The 21,020-nt window shown below is 30.5% G+C and overlaps 3 protein-coding genes across 4 annotated transcripts; 1 reads left to right on the top strand and 2 right to left on the bottom strand.

Annotated features, from left to right (window-relative positions):
* Nucleotides 1-4,560: 4,560 nt before the first annotated feature.
* Nucleotides 4,561-7,062, bottom strand: LOC7476078 (uncharacterized). 2 transcript variants are annotated; one of them, XM_024599153.2, is made up of 4 exons: nt 6,428-7,062; nt 5,413-5,553; nt 4,979-5,065; nt 4,561-4,734 (listed from the first exon to the last, which is right to left on the bottom strand). In XM_024599153.2, the coding sequence occupies exons 1-4, from the start codon at nt 7,031-7,033 to the stop codon at nt 4,657-4,659; spliced, it is 912 nt and encodes a 303-aa protein (XP_024454921.1). In that variant the 5' UTR covers nt 7,034-7,062; the 3' UTR covers nt 4,561-4,656. The 2 variants fall into 2 exon arrangements, with proteins under 2 accessions (XP_024454921.1, XP_002305705.2); XM_002305669.3 differs by having other exon boundaries at nt 6,413-7,059.
* Nucleotides 7,063-7,279: 217 nt separating this feature from the next.
* Nucleotides 7,280-9,100, top strand: LOC7476299 (uncharacterized). The gene is made up of 4 exons (XM_002305009.4): nt 7,280-7,807; nt 7,917-8,063; nt 8,214-8,291; nt 8,728-9,100. Exons 1-4 carry the CDS (start codon nt 7,457-7,459, stop codon nt 8,935-8,937), a joined length of 786 nt encoding a protein of 261 aa, XP_002305045.2. The 5' UTR covers nt 7,280-7,456; the 3' UTR covers nt 8,938-9,100.
* An 8,096-nt stretch (nt 9,101-17,196) lies between these two features.
* Nucleotides 17,197-17,978, bottom strand: LOC7470184 (uncharacterized). Its single transcript, XM_002305670.4, has one exon. The coding sequence runs from the start codon at nt 17,794-17,796 to the stop codon at nt 17,359-17,361; it is 438 nt and encodes a 145-aa protein (XP_002305706.1). The 5' UTR covers nt 17,797-17,978; the 3' UTR covers nt 17,197-17,358.
* Between the last annotated feature and the right edge of the window lie 3,042 nt (nt 17,979-21,020).

Raw genomic sequence — 21,020 nt, 5'->3', positions numbered from 1 at the left:
TCTTTTTCTGATATTATGAAATGCATTCTTTTTATGTAGTGCAATTAAAGTATTTTTTTTATTTAATTGCTTTTCTATTTTTTTTTATTATCATTTTAATAAATAAAACAATAATAAAAAACATAGGAAAGCTATTGAAAAAAAATAAAACAAATTAATTTTAAAAGCAACAAATCAAAAAACAAAAAGACATCGGAAAGCGCATACCGATGTCAGTACTTCACGTGACATCAAATCAAAAGAAATGCAATGACATGTTGAAAAACTGGGAAATTAAATTTACCAGATTTCCATTAGAACCCAAATATTGCTGCAGAGAAGAAGCCCCAAACCGAGGTAAAATGAAATCATATGGGACACATGCACTAAGATTTATTAGGCTCTAAATAAATAAAAGCAGGGAATGGGCTAAGCCCATCACGTGCTCTTGACCCAGTCGTGGCTCGCCTATTGGGTGCCTGCCTGCTTCGCCATATGAACCACATGCCTTTAATTGCTAACCTCGTATGCATCCACTAGACGGCATGCACTGCTGCAGCCTGCAGCGGACAAGGGAATTCCTTGCACGTGGCCTTCAGGTGACAATGTCCTAATGCGAGCTTGCATGCTTTTCCGAGAGTGGCCCATGTCATTCCATTTTGCTATACACAATCTAGTCCTTATTTCCCTCTAAATTGCTGATCCCGATCCATCAAGTTTTCATAATTTCATCCACGCCCCTCCAACATGTTCATAAACGTGTTTATTATTTAACATTTCGGCATTTCTTGCTCTACTTTGCTGGCCTATTATCATCAAAATTTGCTCACAATTTCTCTAAATCCTGGAGTTTCTATTAATTTCTATTTGATTGAAGGTAAAACACAAAGTAAATCAGTTTCTAGATGATTTTAAAATCGAGACTAGAAAATATATTCACTTTATCTGAACAGTTCCAAGCATCACCTTAGTTGTCTGCTACGTTAGGGGTCACAAAAGAGAGAGCAATGTGAAGTCTTGACGACAAAAGTAATGGCCCCATTGCATGTCGGCCGATCCTTGTGGAGTAGAATCAGCCGACAAGAACCCCAAAGATTCGTAACAGATAAGAAAGCACATAAGGTGGCTTAGGATAGTTGTCATGTCTCCGTCCGACCAATCCAAGTTCCAGAGCAGATCAATTATAACATATTGTTGAATTTTTGTGATAAATATTGGTTATTTTTTATGATTTATTTTGTATAGCGTATTATTGTGAATAATTGTGAAAATTAGAAGCGTTGGCGTTAACATCATTTTGTGAAGCTGCAGATAAATTTATTTTTGAGGTGGAATAAGAAAAGAAATCAACACCATATGATAGGGTTGGAAGGGTCATAGTTAATTTAGGTTTATTCAAAATGTAATTGTTTGGTCTGGATAATAAATTTAATGTGTGTTGATGTTTTTTTTTTTTATTAACATTGGTGTTCAGGCCAACTTACGCGCCTCTCGACTAATCTCACGAGCCCTGAAGTCAACGACCATGTAGGCTTTCAATTGCCATCATGTTATTCTTAAATTGATGTGTTGATGTGATTTTTTAGTTGTTATGTTTTTTATTCATTATAATTTAATATTTTTAATTAGTGTGTTGATATTGTTTTGAAATTGTTATGTTATGTCTGAGTGGATTTAGTTTTCGATTTGTTCTTTTTAATTCTTATATTATGTTGATGTTGTTTTTGACTTGTTGTGTTGTCTGGTAATGATTTAATATATAATGTTTTTAATATACTAATAATTTTATTTTTCACTGATCCTTTACCTATGGAAAATGTATCATGATCGAGCAGTGTCATAGAGTGAAATTAGTTAATAATAAAATCACTTAATATATTATATTATTTTATTTTATTTTATTTTTTAAAAGATTTTTTTCCTTGCAATGTTGTCACACATTAATAACTTTATTATTCATTGATGCTCTTTCTATGATAGATGTACCATCATTAGACAATATTATACAATAATATTAGTAAATAATAAAATCACATAATACTTACATTATTATACCTACAAGATTTTCAAGATTGTTTCCTTGTAATTTTGTTTTATATTAATAATTTTATTGTTCATTGATCCTCTACCCATGGTAGACGTACCATCATTTGCCAATGTTATAGGGGGAATTAGTAAATAATAAAATATACATTACATTATTAGATTTAAAATATTTTCAAAATTTGTTTTCTCCTCATAATTTTATTATGTATTAATAATTTCATTGTTTATTCATCCTACCTATGACAGATATAATATCACTAGGTAGTGTCATAAGATGCAATTCCAAAATAATAAAATTACTTAATATATGAAATTATTGGGTTAAAAAAATATATTTTCAAGATATCCTATTTTCTTTTCTTTTGTGATTTTGTATTAAGAAAGAAAAAGTAATAATAGTAAATCTTGTTTTCCTTTTCTTGTGAATTTGGACTTGTGAGTTCAAGGGTATCCTTAAGAATATCCTTCTAAGCTACTCTTTCATCTATCCAGTTAATCACCTTCAGAAAATGAAAATACTTATAGTTACAATATTGTTTTTAAAATTATAAATGTAAATATTTTATAAAATCTTAGCAGTAATATTAATTGTAAATATTTTTTTGTTATTGAATTTAAATTTTCTATATTTATGTTAATGTGTGTTAATTTATGCTTGTGTTCTTGTTTTTGGGGACACATTTCTTTGATAATACGAGCAGATTTGGGCTGAATCAATATAATTTCACATATACTTATAAAATATGAGTGGTAACCTTTAAACTCATTTTAATTACTATCATTTTGAACAGGTTTATGCCTATTATTTGCTCATCATCCTTTAGGTCCAACAATTACATTTTAAAAGTAAGGATTGAGCCTATTTATCATATTTAAATTTTAAATTATTATCTTAAATCTTAGTCTTTTTACCTTTAATAGTCAACACACCTCTATAAGTTTAGGAAAACTCTTAGTGTATATGCATATAGGCATCATTATCATTAAAAACAAACTTCTTTTACCTTTACTCTGTAGAACCACAAATGTAGAAGCGGATGGGATATAAAAAGTTTGGGATGTGTAATGCAAAAAAAAAAAAAAAAAAAACCAAGAAGATGAAGAGGCAAAAGACAAATAAAATGTACAAGCATAGATGGGAAGAAAAGGTATGACTCTGTATGGATATATTACTTACAAATTTATACGTCCTTTGTACAATTTTATAAAGAAAGAGACATTATTTCACTATAGAGGGTGGTGAGATACAATTCATATTATTACAAACTGGATTATACTTTTTACGAGATGTATATTTCTTTGTATTGATATTATTATTCTTATAAAAGAATTTGATATGGTAAAAAAAATGTTCACATATAGAATTAGTTCAGTACATTAACAAAGTTTTAAGCATTAACAGAAAACTTTAGACTTTATAGTGCTTAATGATATATAATTAATTATACATACCATTTGAAAATTAAAATGAAATCATCCGCACACAAAATGCAGAAAAGGAGATTTAAAGCCATTGCTATGGTGTTTTGATATTGAACCATGGTTCATTCTAGGCTCGGCCTAGAATGAAGTTTAAATTACGTTTTCTTCAGATTTGGGTTAGGTATAAATACTGGCTAGTTTTACCTTTCTTATTATTTGTTATTTTAATTGATATATATCTTTGAATTATATTTTTTAAAAACATTTGAACTATAGAGTGTTGACACTGTTTTTGTTACATTTCATCCATCTTTGCGTATGACTTACACATGTTCCCTAATAAAATATTAAATGATCATTAAAAATTGGTCAAAAAAGTTTTACAATCAACCTCCAGACAAATATTATGATAGAACATCATTTACAGTATGATAAAACGATCATAAAAAAAATTATCCCTTGGAAAATTATTTTATATAAATATAGTTTTGGTTTTTTAAGAAAACGTCTAACTGGTATATGGTATTTAATGTCTAAATCAGATGTAATATAACATTAATGTCACTCAAAATGCTTTACAGCTCAAGGGTTAAAATCAGGAAAAAAAATTGCTACTAGGCTGGAGCTGTCAAAATATAATATTGACATTGATTTAGGTGTATATAGACATTAAAGGATAAAATTGCAATTCTCGTTTCTTGTTGTTTTTATTTTTCTTGAGAAATTTTTTTTTCTGAACTAGGAAGCCAATTGCTGGGATAATGGGATTGAAATTTTAGAAGTGGGTTAGCCTTTATTATGCTACAAAGCAATTTCCAGAGGGTGCTTTGTCACATCATGGTTCCTAGTTTGATGATAGAATCTTCGGTTGTATCAGTTATTTTAGGTCAGATGGATGTCTTTGTTCAGTCTCTTGTTTCATAAAATTGTTCTCCGTAAAAAGAATGGATGGGTCCATTATTCAAGTATTTTCTCAAAGCGGTAAATCGTTCCAAAATGTTTTTTTCTTGCCTCGAAAAGAACATGGCTACACGATCCCCATGGCTAGCTGCTCCTCATTGGGTAGGAGATGAAATGTTATGTGGGCAATCATGGTCGTGTGAGCAAATGATCTAGTTAAAATATATATTTTCGCACATATTGATATTATGATGCCAGTGGTTGTCCCTCTTTGATTACATGGAAAATTTATCTTGCAGGCAGAAATCCTCATTCAACAGCATACATGTATCTTTCCCACCATATCCTTGCCTCCTCGTTGAAATCCAACATGGTATATATAATAGCCTGTACAAATAGGAGAAAAAAGATTGCATCTAGTTATCAAGCCAAAATCTGAAGTATTAAGGCTTCGGAGTATGTTCGTAAAAAAGTATGTGTTTTACAAGTTCAAAAGTGTACGTGTAAGCTAATGTATAAGAATTCTTTTTGAAAGAAAATTCAGAAATATTCATTCGGAAATGATTAGGCCTTGATTATCATAGAATTTCTGATAGATGATCGTGTTAATTCAAACTCGGGGTTTAACGACCTTGTAAAGGAAAACCCGGGCATCTGAAGGGCCGAGTTGATCATCATGGTTGAGGCAGTCGCAATTCAAAGCACGTTCGTATTCGTGCTGCATAACATAACATAGATTAACAGATCGATTACTCACTAGCTAGGAGGTCAGCAGTAAATTGAAGGAAGAAATAAATACTTGATTATGCAACCAATATATAAGAACTACTTTTCAAGATTCTGAGAGCTATATTTTTCTTAATTTTACAAAGCCAATGAGAAGTTGAGGTTTATTGATTCTAGAGATTTGAATCTATATGTGATGAGCAGTGGTAGGTTACCTTGTTATTTTATTTCTTTAACTAGATAGGAGGAAATGAGCATACATGCCAAGATTGTCGACCTTTGCATGCATTTTGATGAAACTTAGCATCCAAACATTTGCATGCATTTTGGAAGTTGTACCTGATAAATGAGAATTTCCACTAATGCCATTTCCACATTGTATGCAGGCTCAGGATCGTTCTTATACTTCTCAAATGCTTCTTGCAGATACCACACTGCTTCTTCAGCTTCCCCATATATCATAAGACGCACTGCATGCTTCTGCAAAACATTTTGTGGATAACAAATTTAACCTTTTAGCCTATCCAAGAAATTAAATTCAGTGCCTCTTAAAAATAGAATATAAAAAACAGAGAACAGAACGGATTTTGAGCCTAGCTCGAATTTGACATAGTTATTGTGCTGGATATTCATGGTCTAAATTATGTTCTTGTACTTCCATTCAGCGAATCGGCGCCTTTTTTTTTTAGTTTCAGCCGGTTTATGGTTTTGGCTTCTGTCATTGCAATAGTTTTAAAACCCGGTCCGGCCCGGCGGGTCGACCCGGGACTCGGCCGAGCCGGGGCTGGAACCAGGCCGGGTTGAAGAAAAATCAGGGGAAGGAAAAACCCGGTGTGACCCGGCTGACACGGCGGGTTGACCCGGCAAGACCCGGTCAAAAATCCGGTTGCAACCCGTTGATTTTTGTTTTTTTTACTAAAACGATGTCGTTTTGACTTTTTAAAAAAAAAATTAATCTCGGTGATCTAGTTAAAACCCGGAAACCGAGCCTTGGACCAGGTCTAAAAACTATAATAATTGTGTGTGTGTGTGTTCGAGATAATACAAAAAAAAATTAGTTGCAAAAGAACTTTTGAGTAGGAAAAGTAGTCATGCAAAATTGTGTTTCACTATATTAAAATAAACTACTTTATATCGAATAGGACTTGCGTGCAATTGAGGAGGAAAAATACCATAAATAAACTATTTTGGTTGATCATTTTTCATTAAATTGAAGGTGTAGTAAGAACCGATATTGACCTAATTATTTGGTATGGATATCAGTAGAAGTTTCATTTTTTAAATAAAAAAGTTAATGTAATATGGAAGATTAGCATTTAAGGGTGTTGGAGAAGAGAACCTTGATCTCTTTAACCTGTTCTATTGAAGGATTTGGAGGCGGATCAAAAGTTGCAATTGGGCTCACTGCATCGGTAGAAGCCAGGTCCGATGTCACATCCAGGAATGATTCGAGTGCCAGCTTCGCAAGTGATGATGGATGTTCTTCTACTTGAGGAGCTTTCTGATATAATTCCCTAGGACCTGCAATGGCTTTAGGATACATTCTGAAGTTACCACCAATTATACCAAGAGCACAAGCCAAAGCTACAGATGCCCCCACTGCGGCTTTCACAATTTTGTTGTCGCAATTGTTTTCATTTCTTGAAGGTGTTGGAGACCTGTCTGATGATGCGCAAATTACAGGACGGATGAGATGCCCAAGTTTGTGGCGTGTATAGCAACTTGTAAGCGAAGGAGTACTAGAGACAAGGCTTAAATGAGGTTTAGTCCTCCGAGGAATAATGCTGACAGTCGAAGGTATGCATACAAGCATTGAAAGTGGGTTTCCATTGCCAACGCAAAGCATTGATGCCATGATGGTTTGCGTTTTAAGAGTTTCAGAAAACATCCTTTGCTGGTTGAGCTTTAAAAGGAAATAACTGAGAATAATGAAAGTACTCAAGTAGTGCAAGGAAGGCATCTCTGAGTCATAATTGTCAGACGTTGCAAGTATTTAGCTGGCGAAGCATAATTATCAGGCTGGTAGATATTTAACTGGCGAGGCATAACTTGAAAGATAAGAATTTGCCAAGAACATTCACATTGATATAGGTAATATTTGTTCCTTCATATGGAGGAGAGGTATACATTTTGTCCTGGTTCTCAATGGCACTTGTGTACGCGTGCAACTTTCTTTACCCACCTAACAAGGAAGAAATAAGAATAATTTGTTCTTCTCAACCAAGCTTTTGTTATTGTTTTTTTCTCTCAGTATTCACCTTTATGAATTACTCATATCATTTGCATCACCACTTCCCGGATTGGAAGCAATTCCACTAGCATATGCATCGTTAGGAAAGATTTTCTTTCCCACAGGCAATAGCAAAACCATAAATTGATAACAATGCCTGTTTTCAACTTTTCCCTGAAGAGAAACGTACACTTAGAGAATTTCTTTAACAGCATCACTGTAAGGAATAAATATGGAGCAATGGCGGCGACGGCAACTGTAATTTTTGCCAGCGTTTACATCGGATGGGCTTATGCAAAACGTTCATGTAAGAAGCAAAAAAAGAAGGTTCACGCTGTGTTTACAAGATCGATGTCTGTAGGGGTTCTCCATGGAGGGAAACTGGCCTTGGATAGAGTGATTGATTATCATCGTGCTCGAGCAGATGAAGCGTCACTTAAATCAGCTGAAAATGAGTTACAGGATTTACTGATAGAAGAACATCCTGATTTCGTAAAGCTACAGGTTAGGCTTCTCCGTTAATTTAATGATATTCTTGCTTTCTGAGTCTTCAATTTTTGTTCAAGGCACGGCTTACCAGTATCTTTAAGGTTTCCCCATTACATGTGACTAGAGCACTGTTGCAAGGCTGGAAATGAGTGGAAAAGAAGCAGTTGCGGTGGGAATACTGGAAACACAACTGAAAAGTGCTCGAAAGGAAGGGAAATCACATGTAGCTTATGAGATTGAAATGTTGCTTGTCGAAATGCACATCTACCAGGTGCTGCTTCATTCATTCCTCTTACTCGCTAATTATATATATATATATATATATATATATATATATATATATATATATATATATATATATATATATATATATTACATAAACTAATCAGTGTAGTATTGATATATTTACGCATCTCTCTAGGGAGAATTCAAGAAGGCTTTAGCCTGCGAATGCCTGAGTCATGAAGAAATTTCTGACGCAAGACGTCCTCTATATAAGGTGAGGACATCTTTTTCACAACCCTCATGACAAACATGCATTATAAAAGAGAATTGCAGATAAATTTGGGGAAGAACAATTATATCTAAATAATCAACTAGTCCATAAATCTTCGAAGCTTAAATTAACAAATAGGACTGAAAATAACTTTATATTATTCTCTATCATAATATATGCCTTTAATTAAAACTAAAATTCTTTTAGACTTAAATAGCGTATCAACTACCAATAGTTTATAGTATCAAATAAGTTATGTTATCTACTAATATATAGTGGATTGCTTTCTTTTTTTTAAAAAAAAAACTATCAACTAATGTAATTCAAGTATTCAATGATCACTGGGACAAGAAATGATCGAAACTTATTGGATTATATTTTGCAGTATTGTATATTAATACCCGTAATTGTGAATGTTTATAAAACACTGCTCTTGCAGGCCATCATTTATATAATGTTAGAAGACCCCGGGAAAGAAGCCATGAATTGTTGGGAAAAATTCATAGACATTCGAATTCGCTTCGAGTCTCCAAGTTCACACCAAAGCCAGCTCAACGAAGCCGTTACCAATTTCAATGAGTTTGAGAAAGCAGTCAAGTTGCTTAGAAATGATATCCAGGAGGCCCACGGGAAGCAAATTAAGCCCTGAAGTCCAAAGAAATCGTACATCTTACCTATATATGCTCAACTTCTTGTTATTCTTCCATTTTATTTTATTTTTTACCTTTTTTAAGGTTTGTTTGGCATATTGTGCGGTGATATCGGATTGTTTCAATGACACTTGAGATTTTCAACTTCACATCCTTAATTTATCGCTTGTTCTTTCCTCTCATGCAACTTCATTTGTAAGGAATTCCTAAAAGGACATCTCTTCAATTTTCTAAGTTCAAAAAAGAAAAAGATGGGCTAAGATATAAGATACTAACCGTTGGGTTTTCTGAAACATAATTATGCAACGAAAATAATAAATTTAATTTTTTTTAGGAGTTTCAAAGATTCCGTTAGAAAGATCTAGAATTGTTTAGAGTTTATACGAATATTACTTGAAGATCAAATGTTCTTTTTGGTTTCGAATAATTGCTTCAATGTTGAGTTGTCGCAAACCATAAATCATCTAAGTACCCGGCTTTTAACAGTAATCCACACGAACTACCTGTCAGAAATCTTCTAAACCCTTTTAGAAGAGAGGAATTGCTATACCTTTGAATGCTAGCTCTTTTCTTTTGTGTTTTTCAAGTGTTCTATAACTTACATATTTTTTGTACCATGTATTACTTGTTATACAAAAATAAAATGCATAACATTCTATTTATAAGGAAACTTGAAAACTCTATAAATGACAAAATATCAATCTGCCACCTGAATAATATCATAGATATTATTCATAAGGATAATTTTAAAAATTTATTCAATAAAGTCCCTACTGGATTTTTCTAAGTCTAGAATTGTAATTCTCTGTATAAATTACATTTTAGTCCATAATTTCTAAAATTTATTTACAATCAAATCACACTTGATTAATCATCACATTTTAATCTTTAACCAATAGTTCTTATGTGTGTGACTTATTAGATTCTCTAATAAGTTGACCCAAATATAAATAGCAACCTTAAATAAAATATGATTAAATAAATTAAACAAATTCATTTATTATCAATTCAATAATTGATTGATTTATATTTGAAGATCAACTACAATGTCTAACAGCTTATCATGATCCCCTAAATATTAGGAAAGTTATAAATGGTTTGACTTATCCTTTTAATGATTAATTTCTTAGTGTAATTATTATTCATTCATCAACAATGTTTTTTTTAGACATTGTAACATGGAGTGTATCTACTACATCAAGTCATGTTTGTTCTCAACACCATAGTTATTGATTCTTTAAATAAGATATGAAATTATTTCCAAATCTCATTCTATCTTGCACAAGGATTTATAATCAAATACAATTTGACAACAGATAAAATATTTTTCCTAATTCATTTAGGTGATAAATCCTCTTTTGATTACACAAATACCTTCATATAGTTCATTTTTTACCTATATTTGTTTTTTTTTGTTACCTTTGATTAGGACAATATGCAGCATAATCAAATTATAAAATTCCTTATATAAGATAACTTAGTGATCTTAAGTCTAGTGATCAGTTACAAAATCGTCACGTGAGCCTTTCCATAGACACAAGTGATATCTTTATATAGAATTATCATGCTGGTCAATTCATTGTACATGTGATCTAATAAGCACCTATATATTAATTCTAGGTATCCCTCATAACTCAGCTTATGAAAACATTTTTTTTTCTTTTATAAAGGAAAGAACATAATATGTATTAGTCTTATAACTCTAATTAATATTTAGTCTTAATAGAGCATTGACCAGGAACATTTAAAACAAATGCTTTGATGCAATAGGAATATCATAATTATAATAATTTTATAATTTTATTTGCAAAGCATTTTTATCCTATGAACTTTATCTTTACTCTAGATTCATTAATCAAATACTTGATTCATTAATAAAATATTCGATAAATATTAAAGATAAATAAGTCTTTATTAATAAATTAAATATATTTACATGAACAAAGTCAATCATACATTTAACCAACCAATTGACTACAAGGCATGTACACTAACACAAACATGGGTGTGGGCAACTTTTAACATAGTGTATAAAATAAAATGTCAACCCAAAGAACTTAAGAGGGGGTAAATTAGGTATTCTAAATGATGTAAACTCCGTGGATATAAAGATCCAGAAACCTACAGTCAAATTGACCCTTTCAGGAAAGTTAAATTCAGGCTTGTGATTGAGCTTGATAACTTGTACTAAGACATCAGGACTATAGAAATCAAACCCCTACCAAACACCTATAAAGAGACGCAAACGAGAAGTATGAAAGACACAATGAAGCTTGGTTAATTCTTTGATAATCAGGGTAGTCCAATGAAGAACCAAAATAAGAGAATTTCCTCTCACACACATAATAGATTATTTTGAAATCAAAGCTTGTTCAAAGAAACCTAAATACAAACTAAATAACCCTATTTATAATAGGTAAAATCATCCTAAATAATTCTAGAAAAATAATAAAAGAGTTCTAAATAAAATAGAAAAAAAATCCTAAATCAATTAGGAAACTAATACAATTCCTGCTTAGTAGCTTCTAGACCTAATCGAAAGGCTTCCGCGATGTCTTATAGGCCTAAAATTTAACCCAATATAAAACAAGGCCTCTGGAATCTTTAGATAAATTTTCAGCTTGATCCAATAGTCGAATAGAGAATTATGCTTGTTAGAATAAAATTGTGCATTAAGAAAAATAAGCCTCTAACTACTGAAATTAACTAGCTCATTTAGTAGATGGATCATGCCTCCCATTTATATAGATTAAATTGACTAAGGTCTAATCATTACTTGTTAAAGATGTAGCCTCCTTCAATTTCACCTTGGCCCAAATACTTTAAATAAGTCCATTGAATACTTCTTCAAGCTTTTTTTGCCTTTGACTTTGTAATTAACCCATGTGGAACTTTTAATGGATCTTTTAGTGTAGTTTCAATTGCATCATCCCCTCTCTCCTTAAAAGGATCCAACCTTGAGTTATCACCTACATCAAACAAAGAAAGATTAGAAATATGAAAAGTAGCAGTAACATCATACTCACCTGGTAGACCTACTTTATAGTCATCATCATTAATTCTTTTAAGGATTTGGAATGGATCATCTCCTCATGACATCAACTTAGATCTTTTATATTCAGGAAACCTCTCATTATGCATATGCACCCAAATCCAATGACCTGGTTCAATGACAACTCTTTTTCGGCCCTTATTAGTTTTGAATGCATGTTGCTCATTCTTTTTCTGTATTTGCCACTGTACACTCTCATGAAAAGTCTTCACTACATGTGTTTTTCCATTTCTATCAAGACTATTCCTTTCATCAATAAATAAATGAATCAAATCAAAAGGAGTTAAACGAAAGCTATAAATAATTTCAAAATATGAATAATCAGTCGTAAAATGCACACTTTTATTATATATGAATTCAAAAAACAGCACACAATCTTTCTAATTCTTCAAATTCTTTTGAATGATAGTTCTTAACAATGTAGTCAAAGTTCTATTAACAATTTTAGTTTGACCATTTATTTATGGATGACAAGTAGTAGAAAATAAAAATTTTGTTTCTAACTTACCTTACAAAACCTTCCAAAAGTAGCTAAAAATTTTAACATCATGATCAACAACATTTCTACGAACCCTAAAATATCTCATTAATTTGCCCCATGAGCATCATGAACAATCAATTCATGTATAAAAATAGTAGGTACACACAATGTTTTTTTCCTTAAATGAATACCCATCAACCCAAAATTTTTTATCAAATGTTGAATTCTCACAAGTTTCATATACTTGGCCAAAAAAATCATCATCAATATATAAATCTTCCATATACTCAAATCATACTAATTTAGCATTTAAACTTGAAAGAAGTTTATATCTTCACGATAGTATATCAACTACTATATTTTCCTTACATTTCTTGTATTTTATCACATATGAGAATGTTTATATGAACTCAACTCATTAAGCATACTGATGATTCAACTTCCTTTAGCCCTTCATTTGTTTTAATGATTCATGATCTGAATGGATCATGAATTCCTTAGGCCACAAGTAATAGTGTTAAATCTTTAATGCCTCACCAAAACGTAAAGCTCTTTATTAGAAGTAGGATAATTCAATGTTTCACCATTGAGCTTTTTGCTAAAATAAGTTATGGGTTGTTTTCCTGTATTAAAACAGATCCAATACCTATTCCTAAGGCATTACATTTAATCTCAAAATTTTTCATAAAATCAGGTAATTATAATAATAGAGTTGAAATCAATTTCTCTTTGAACAAGTTAAATTCATACTCTTGCTCTTGACCCCATTTAAATCCTATTAAGTTTTTAACAATCTCAGTTAAAGGTGTGGCTAAAGTGCTAAATCTTTTAACAAATCTCCTATAAAAACCAGTCAAACTATGAAAACTTCTTACTTCTATGATTGACTTAGGTGTAGGACATTCTTGGATGGATATTACCTTTTTCTCATCCATTTCAATTCCTTTGCACTAACAATATATCCAAGAAAGATAATTTTCTCTATAAGAAATAAGGATTAAATATCTTGAATCAATTCATTAAATGCCTATTTAACCTTCTTAACTCTTGAACTTGTAATATGCCTAATTGGCACATGTAATGAATCTTTTGGGAACTTTAATCATCATTATGTTTGGATGTTAACTCGTATTTGAAAGACATATTTATTTGATTTTGTGATTTTGATCTTCTTTATATATATATATAATTCAAAGTACAAATAACATTAAGCTAAACTAGAAAACAAGTTGAAACTTAAAACACAAGAACTATAGTAAAAATGAAATCAAAGACCTAACAAAAAAAAAAACTAGACTCAAGATATAAACTAAATTAGATAGATAGATAAAATCTAATTTTAGATCCTTGCTCTGATATCAATTTATACAAACCCCATGGATATAAAGATCTAGAAACCCATTATCAAATCGACCATTCCCAAGAAAGCTAAATTTAGGCTTGTGATTGAGCTTGATATAATGATAAATTGTACCAAGACACCAAGACTTTAAGTAACCAAACTCCCACCCAATGCCTATAAAGAGACACGAACGAGGTATAAAAAATGCCACAAAGCTTGATTAATTCTTTGATAAGTTAGTTCCATAAAGAACCAAATTAAAAGAATCATCTCACAATCACACAATAAATTATTTAGAAATCAAAGTTTGTCCTAAAAATAAAACCTAAATACAAGCTACATATCCCTGTTTATAATAGGTAAAAACATCCTAAGCAATTTTCAAAAAAATAATAAAAGAGTTCTAAATAAAATAGAAAAAAAATCATAAATCAACTAGAAAACTAATATAATTCTTGTATAGTAGCTTTTGTACCTTGTCACAAGACCCGATCCAATGGTCATATTGAAAATTATGGTAAAATTATAGCTCAATCCAATAGTCGAATTGAGAATTATACTTGTTAATGTAAAGTTGTACATTATAAAAAAAAAAAATAACTTGAATCCATAAGTCTTGTAGGAAATAAAACTCAAATATCTTGAATTAACTCATTGAGTGTCTTTTTAACCTTTTAAGCTCTTAACCTTATAATAGGCCTAACTGGCGCATGTAATGGATTTTTTGGTGTAGTTTGGACTGCATCAATAAACAATAACAAGAAGAAAAACAACCAAATTTCTCAATATTAATGCAATAGCTAGATCAACATAATGCTCTAAAGGATGAAGACTTGGAAATACTTTCTTAAGTATAACAGAGTGACCATAAAGGCTTACATCCATAAACATGGTAGTCACCTCACCATATTAGCCAACTATCTTATTTAGATAATGAATATGAAGACAATATAGTAGAAAAGATAAAGATTATTAAAATTGATTAGTCAAAGCTAGTGGTTGATCGATAGCTTGGGCATACATTTCTTAAGCTAGTATTGGCTATGAGTCACCATTTAAATCCTCTATACATCATGATAAATCTCAATAGTGTACCAGCATAAAGAGTTTTTGTTGATAATGGAGCCTCACTTAACATGATCTTATCAAAAATGGTTATATGAGATTTTATAAGAGACATAAAAGACACTATAAGGTATTACATGTGGATCTAACTATATGGTCCAAAACCTTCAATGCAACTTTTTTTATGTTAGAAGCAAAGATAAGTTATAACAACTTGCTTTGACAAGAATAGACACACACTAACTTACATGTGTCATTATCCTTATATCAAGATTTGATGTTTTGGTTACTAGATGGATCAACCAAGACAGTTAAAGAGGATGATAAACTATTTGTGGTTAATTTAAGAATGCCAAACAGATGGTTATATAACCATGACTTAGGTTTAGTCTTATTAATAAAAGTAGATAATATGGGTTGCCTTATTGACTTCTAAGCAAAAACATAATATGCATGAGGCAATTCACAACATATTTTGCTAGGCCAAATAACCTGCAATTGGAAGGAAATAGCCAAGATTTTAAAACTCGGGATTAAATAAGTTATTATGACTCAATAATATTTTGCACCTGATATCATAGCAACCCGACCTCTTTCTTAAAGAAACAACCTATTTGTGTGTGAATGGGGGAAAAGTCTTAATTTCTTGAAAATGAGTCTCTACTTAGTATTATGATCACTAGAAATCTTAACTGGTCAATAAAGATATACGGTAAGGGACTAGTTATACTGAAGGAAGACATTATCATCTTAAAACATATTACTTGAGGTAAGCTTCAGTACTAATCTTGTTTTTTATTCCTAACAGTTTGTTGTGCCTAATCTATTGGTGGTCTATCTATAAGATGATAATGAATTTATTGTAATGAGTTAAACCTTGATTGTTTGTTTAAACCTATTCATTCTAAAGTCATGTTTATTTTTATCACTCTTAGTTTTACTTTTGGATAACACTTACTAAATTAACAATTCTAAGGTTGGTCACTTTTGATCATAACCTATGACTAATTATCGATCAAGTCATATTAGTTAATGATCCATGAGTCTATGCTATCTCATTAAACCCGACTCAAATCCTAGAAAAGCTCTTTAGAAGGTGCCTTGATGAGGAGTTTCACTCATAATATTTGTTGAATGAAGACTTAATACTTCTGATTCATACTTGAATGTAATTAGTCAATATTAGACTAAAATCCTTCTTAATATTCCTGATTTTTTATCAATGAATATTAGACTAAAAATTTATTACTCCTGCTTTTTTTTATCGATAAATATTAGACTAAAATTTTAATATTTTTAATTTTGTTATTGGTGAATATTAAACTGAAAATTTAATACTCCTAATTTTATTATTAGTGAATATTAGCTTGAAAGTTTTATTCTTTGAAAAATCAAAAGGATATGTTAGTCCTCTTAATATCTAGTGCAATGACTTGTATTGAGTCCATTTACCTAAAATTATCAAAAGTCAATAGAAAAAAAAAATAATTTGAAATGGGTTCTTAAAAAACCAAGATGGGCTTTTTTAAGATTTTAGAAATGTCATCCCAAGGGGCCTTTTAATTTATAAATATTGTTTTGCTTGGAATTATGATAAAGAAAAGTGATCTAACATAGAAACAAAAGTTCTTATAATTGATAAGAAGGTTTAGTTCTATTTAGTGTGGTTTAGTTATATTTAGTGTGGGAGTTCTCAGTAGATTTCTGTGTGAAAACTCTTAATACAGTAAATTAATCATCATTTGTAAATTAGTATGGATTCATGTGATTATTAACATAGAGATAATAATATAGTTCACTTTATATTAGGATTTATAATGCAATCTCCTTTCGGAATTAAGTTTATATTGTGTATTTTCTCTTCTTACAAGGTAAAAATGAGATAGGACTACGAAAATAAAAGGCAATTAGCAAATAAACTATTCATGCTAATTTCTAAACAAATTGATATGTAAACCTTTTGTCGGCCTCCTGCTAGTAGTATTTGTATAGCATTATCTACCTTGACCAAACCGAGCAAAGGCTTTAGACAAAAGACAAATCACCAAATGAAAATCATTCTCTGTCGGTCAGGTCTAAGCTTAGCAAACTATAAAACTAACATGTTTTCAGGGACTAAGAAAATGTAAGCCCGAGCCAAGTAATTTTCCATCCAAAATCGACACTCTGAAATTTGATTTCCAAATCCAGTGGACATTAAAAAGAGAGAAAAAAACAAAATTGCATATCTATCTTCAAGCTAAGCATCAAATTCACCTAATCTGAACCAACAACATCACTTGTCAAAGCGAACAATCATGGCACAAAAAGAGCAGACATAACATAAATCAATCTCATTAAAAAAATTGAACTGCGTAAAAAGCATATTAAATAACATTATTCAGTCCAAAATAAAAACATCTTAAAAACACAGACGTGAGTAAATCCTCGGATCTCTGAAAATCCTAAAACACTTGAAACCCAATGTAACGAAAGAAACCTCACTTCTTCTCCTCCTCAAGCTCAAAAGCCGAAACAGGAAAAGTCCTAGAGATCCCTGTCGGATTACCAAACGTGATTTTCTCCAAATCCTTCTCGTCAACATAAATATCCGAGATGGAGACCCAAAACAAAAGCTCCTTGGTCTTGACCCCAGTCAGTCTCCGCATCCGACGGTTCTCGACGAAAGCTGTCACCTCCGTATCATAAGATACTTGGCGTCCGATCTTAAGGAATCTGTGATCCTTTCTCTTCTTTTGCTTCAACCAAACGAACCCAGTAGTGCGGTTATAACCCACCTCAACGATGTCGTCGAGTGGGAGGAGACCCATAGGGAGGTGGATCTCTTCGAGGAGTTCTAAGGACTTTTGCTTGCAGAGAGACTCGCCGGTGTGGATCTCTGCTTTTTCTCTGTGGGTTGCGATATGTTGAGAAGTCATTTTGGGATTTGCTTGGCGTCGCTTCTCCAGGGAATTTAAAGAAGCAAGAAAAGGAGTGTTGAGTTCCTATTGATAGATTGGCAAGTGGAGAGCGATTAGGGGGATATTTAGGTGTTCTCTTTTTCTTTTCTTTTTTGTGAGGGTATAAGTTGCAATGGCTGCAATAGGCTTCGGACGGAGGAATTATGAAAGGAGAGTAGAGACGTGTTATCTATCTATCTGGGTGAATTTTAAAAAATAATAATAATTTTGAATAAAAAATGAATTCAAAGTTGAATTTCTTTTTATGTTCAACAATATTATATAAAATAAATTGAAAAATATTTTTTAATATTTAGTTATGCCATGAAAAATAACTTTTTAAATTTTTAATTTATTTTATCAAGTTTATTAAAAGAATAGAGATCAAATCTGATAGATAACAAAGTTTAAGAATGATGAAATTGAAAACAACTCAATTTTATAAATTACTTCATATAAAACAAATACCAATCAAAATAATATGGATTAAATATGACTGATAAATAAGTTGAAAGAACATGAAGTTAAAAAAAAAATCTAATTTCATAAATTATTTTAAATAAAACAAATAGTGATCAAAAGAACGAAGATCAAATTTGACATATATAAAAGTTGAAAGAGGATGTAATTTTTTTAAAAAATTATAAATTATTTCAAATAAAATAAATAGCAATTAAAAGAATAGGGACCAAATCTAATAGATAAAAAAATTTCAATTAAGAATAGGATAAGAGAAAAATAAATAAAAAGAAGAAGAAGAAGGACCAAATTTGATATAAAAATAAAATTCAATCAAATTCTATGTGATGAAATTGAAGAAAAAAATATTCAAAAATAAAATATATAGCAACAGATGATTGAGAACCAAATTTGATATAATCAACAAATAACATGATATTTTTTAATTTTTTTATAATTTTTAGAAAGAGTATTTTGCTCAAAATAAGAGAAATTTTTTTTCCTGAAAATCAAGCTAAATTTATTCTTTGATTGGAAAGTATTTTTCATTCACTAATGACCAACTTTTCTCATACTAAATAAACATGAAAAAGTTTGGAAAGTGATTTATTAAAAACCATTTTCTATAAACACAAATGGAGCCTAAATACAAAGATCGACTTGTCTCTCTTTCTAATATATATGTGTGTGCGCGTGTGTGTGATAAATTTGAGCCAAATTAAAAAGGACAGAATTTGGATATGAGCTGAACTAAGATTACATAAAGGAGAACAAAGTTTGAATCAAGTGAAAGAAATATTAGAATGCAGAGTAGAAACAGTATGTGGAGGAATGTAGGAGAGGAGTTGAACTTATGTATCCTTAAAATCTATAATTTTTCCTATTTAAAAAAGACTAAAAAAAAAAAGCACACAACAACAACTTAAACAACTCAACAAAAATTACACTGCAATTTGATCAAGTTTGCAAGAACTTGAAAACCTATTTACTAGAAGGCAGTAACATGTAGGTAGTAATCTGTAGGCAAGTAACTTGTTGGTGATAATCGATAGGCTTGTAATTTCTATTATCAAAAGAAAACCAGAAAACACCAAAAAAATACCAGTCCATATTCTTTGTAATTAAAACGAAGATCATTATATGAATATAAGTATTATAATTTTTAAGTATTAAAGTTTTTATTTATATTCAGTGTATTAAAGTGTTTGATTACTTCATGAGTATTTGAATTATATTTTGGCATTGCTATAAGTTTTAAGTTACAAATCTAGTTTCGTAGTGAAAGTCTAGAATTTTAAGTCTGAAATATAAGTTATAAAGTTCTCTTAGTTGAAACATGCACAAAACAACCTACAAAACAATCGGTGACCACAGTAGGAGTGTTAGATTTGTTTTGAAAAAAAAAAAACATGGCACTAAAAAGATTAAAATTACTAGAAAATCTAGAGAAAAGAAAAATATTAGTTGATATCCTTGTTAAAAAGGGAAATAGAGAAGTAATCCTTCAAAGGAAGGAAACAGAAAATAAAGAAGAAAGTAGATTTATGATTCTAGAAGAGACATATTTACTCCTTAAATGAAAAGTAAAAGAAGCAAATAAAATACTTGAAAAGAGGTACAAATGTCTTTCTAGAGAAATTGAGAAGAAACATAGAATTAAGATTGAAAATCATTATAATAGAGTTGTAGCAACGAATGAGAGATCAAATCATGCCATAATAGAGTCAAATGTTAAAGACAGTCAGAATGGTGAAAGAAGTTTAAAGCATTAAGTAGAAGAATTGCAAAACTTGAACAAGGAATCCCATAAAGAAATTATTAAGGCCATTGAAGATGCTAATGCAAAATTAGTCATTAAAATAAGAAAATAAAATAATGAAGTGATCTCTAACTTTAACTATACTATATTGGAGACAATGAATAAGATTCCCAAACAAGTGACAATTGATTTTAAACAAAAAAGAAAAGAGCTTTGTTGGCCAAAACATTTTGATAATAGGAATAATACACTATTTGAACAAAGAATCAACTAAGAAAAACATTTCATGATAGAGGATGTTGAGAGTAAGTAGTTCAAGAAATAAATTTATCAATTTCATCACCAAAAGATATGGAAGAAAGAATAATTCCAAATAATTTAAAAATAAATGGACCTCTAAATAAGGTTGATCTAGAGTATATATATATATTCTAAGGATAATATAATATATCTTTTAAATTCATCAGATTAATTATAAGATTTTTATACCATATTCCATTACATATTGTATTCATTCCATACCCCATTTCATCTCATTTAATTTGTTTAACACACTCATTTCTTAACAGATTTAAAAATCTTCAATTTCAATAACTATTACACACATTTTGTTTCAACTGTTTTGCTTTTCAATCCCATTAAACATTGTACCTATTTATAGCCCTTTCATTTTATTATTTTTATTTATCCCGATTCAATGTTCATATTTTAAGTAAAATTTATTCATCGATCCATTTCAATATTGAATATTGTCTCACTTTGCATCAAATTTATATGAATATTGAATATTGCATCAATTTTATACACAATCTCATCCCTAATGTGATGAGTGTGTCCATAACTCTTTTTTCTAACAAATTATTTACAACTGTTGAAGTGTTGTTAATTATGATTTACATATGAATATTTATCGCTGCTGCGGTTGATTACAAATCATACATAACACAACTATTTTTACGCTACATGTACTTCCTTAATTACCAAC

The sequence above is a fragment of the Populus trichocarpa genome, chromosome 4, assembly GCF_000002775.5.
Source record: "Populus trichocarpa isolate Nisqually-1 chromosome 4, P.trichocarpa_v4.1, whole genome shotgun sequence".
Lineage (NCBI taxonomy): Eukaryota > Viridiplantae > Streptophyta > Magnoliopsida > Malpighiales > Salicaceae > Populus > Populus trichocarpa.
Note: the sequence above shows the minus strand (reverse complement) of the source record. Positions and strands in the feature narration are given on the sequence as shown.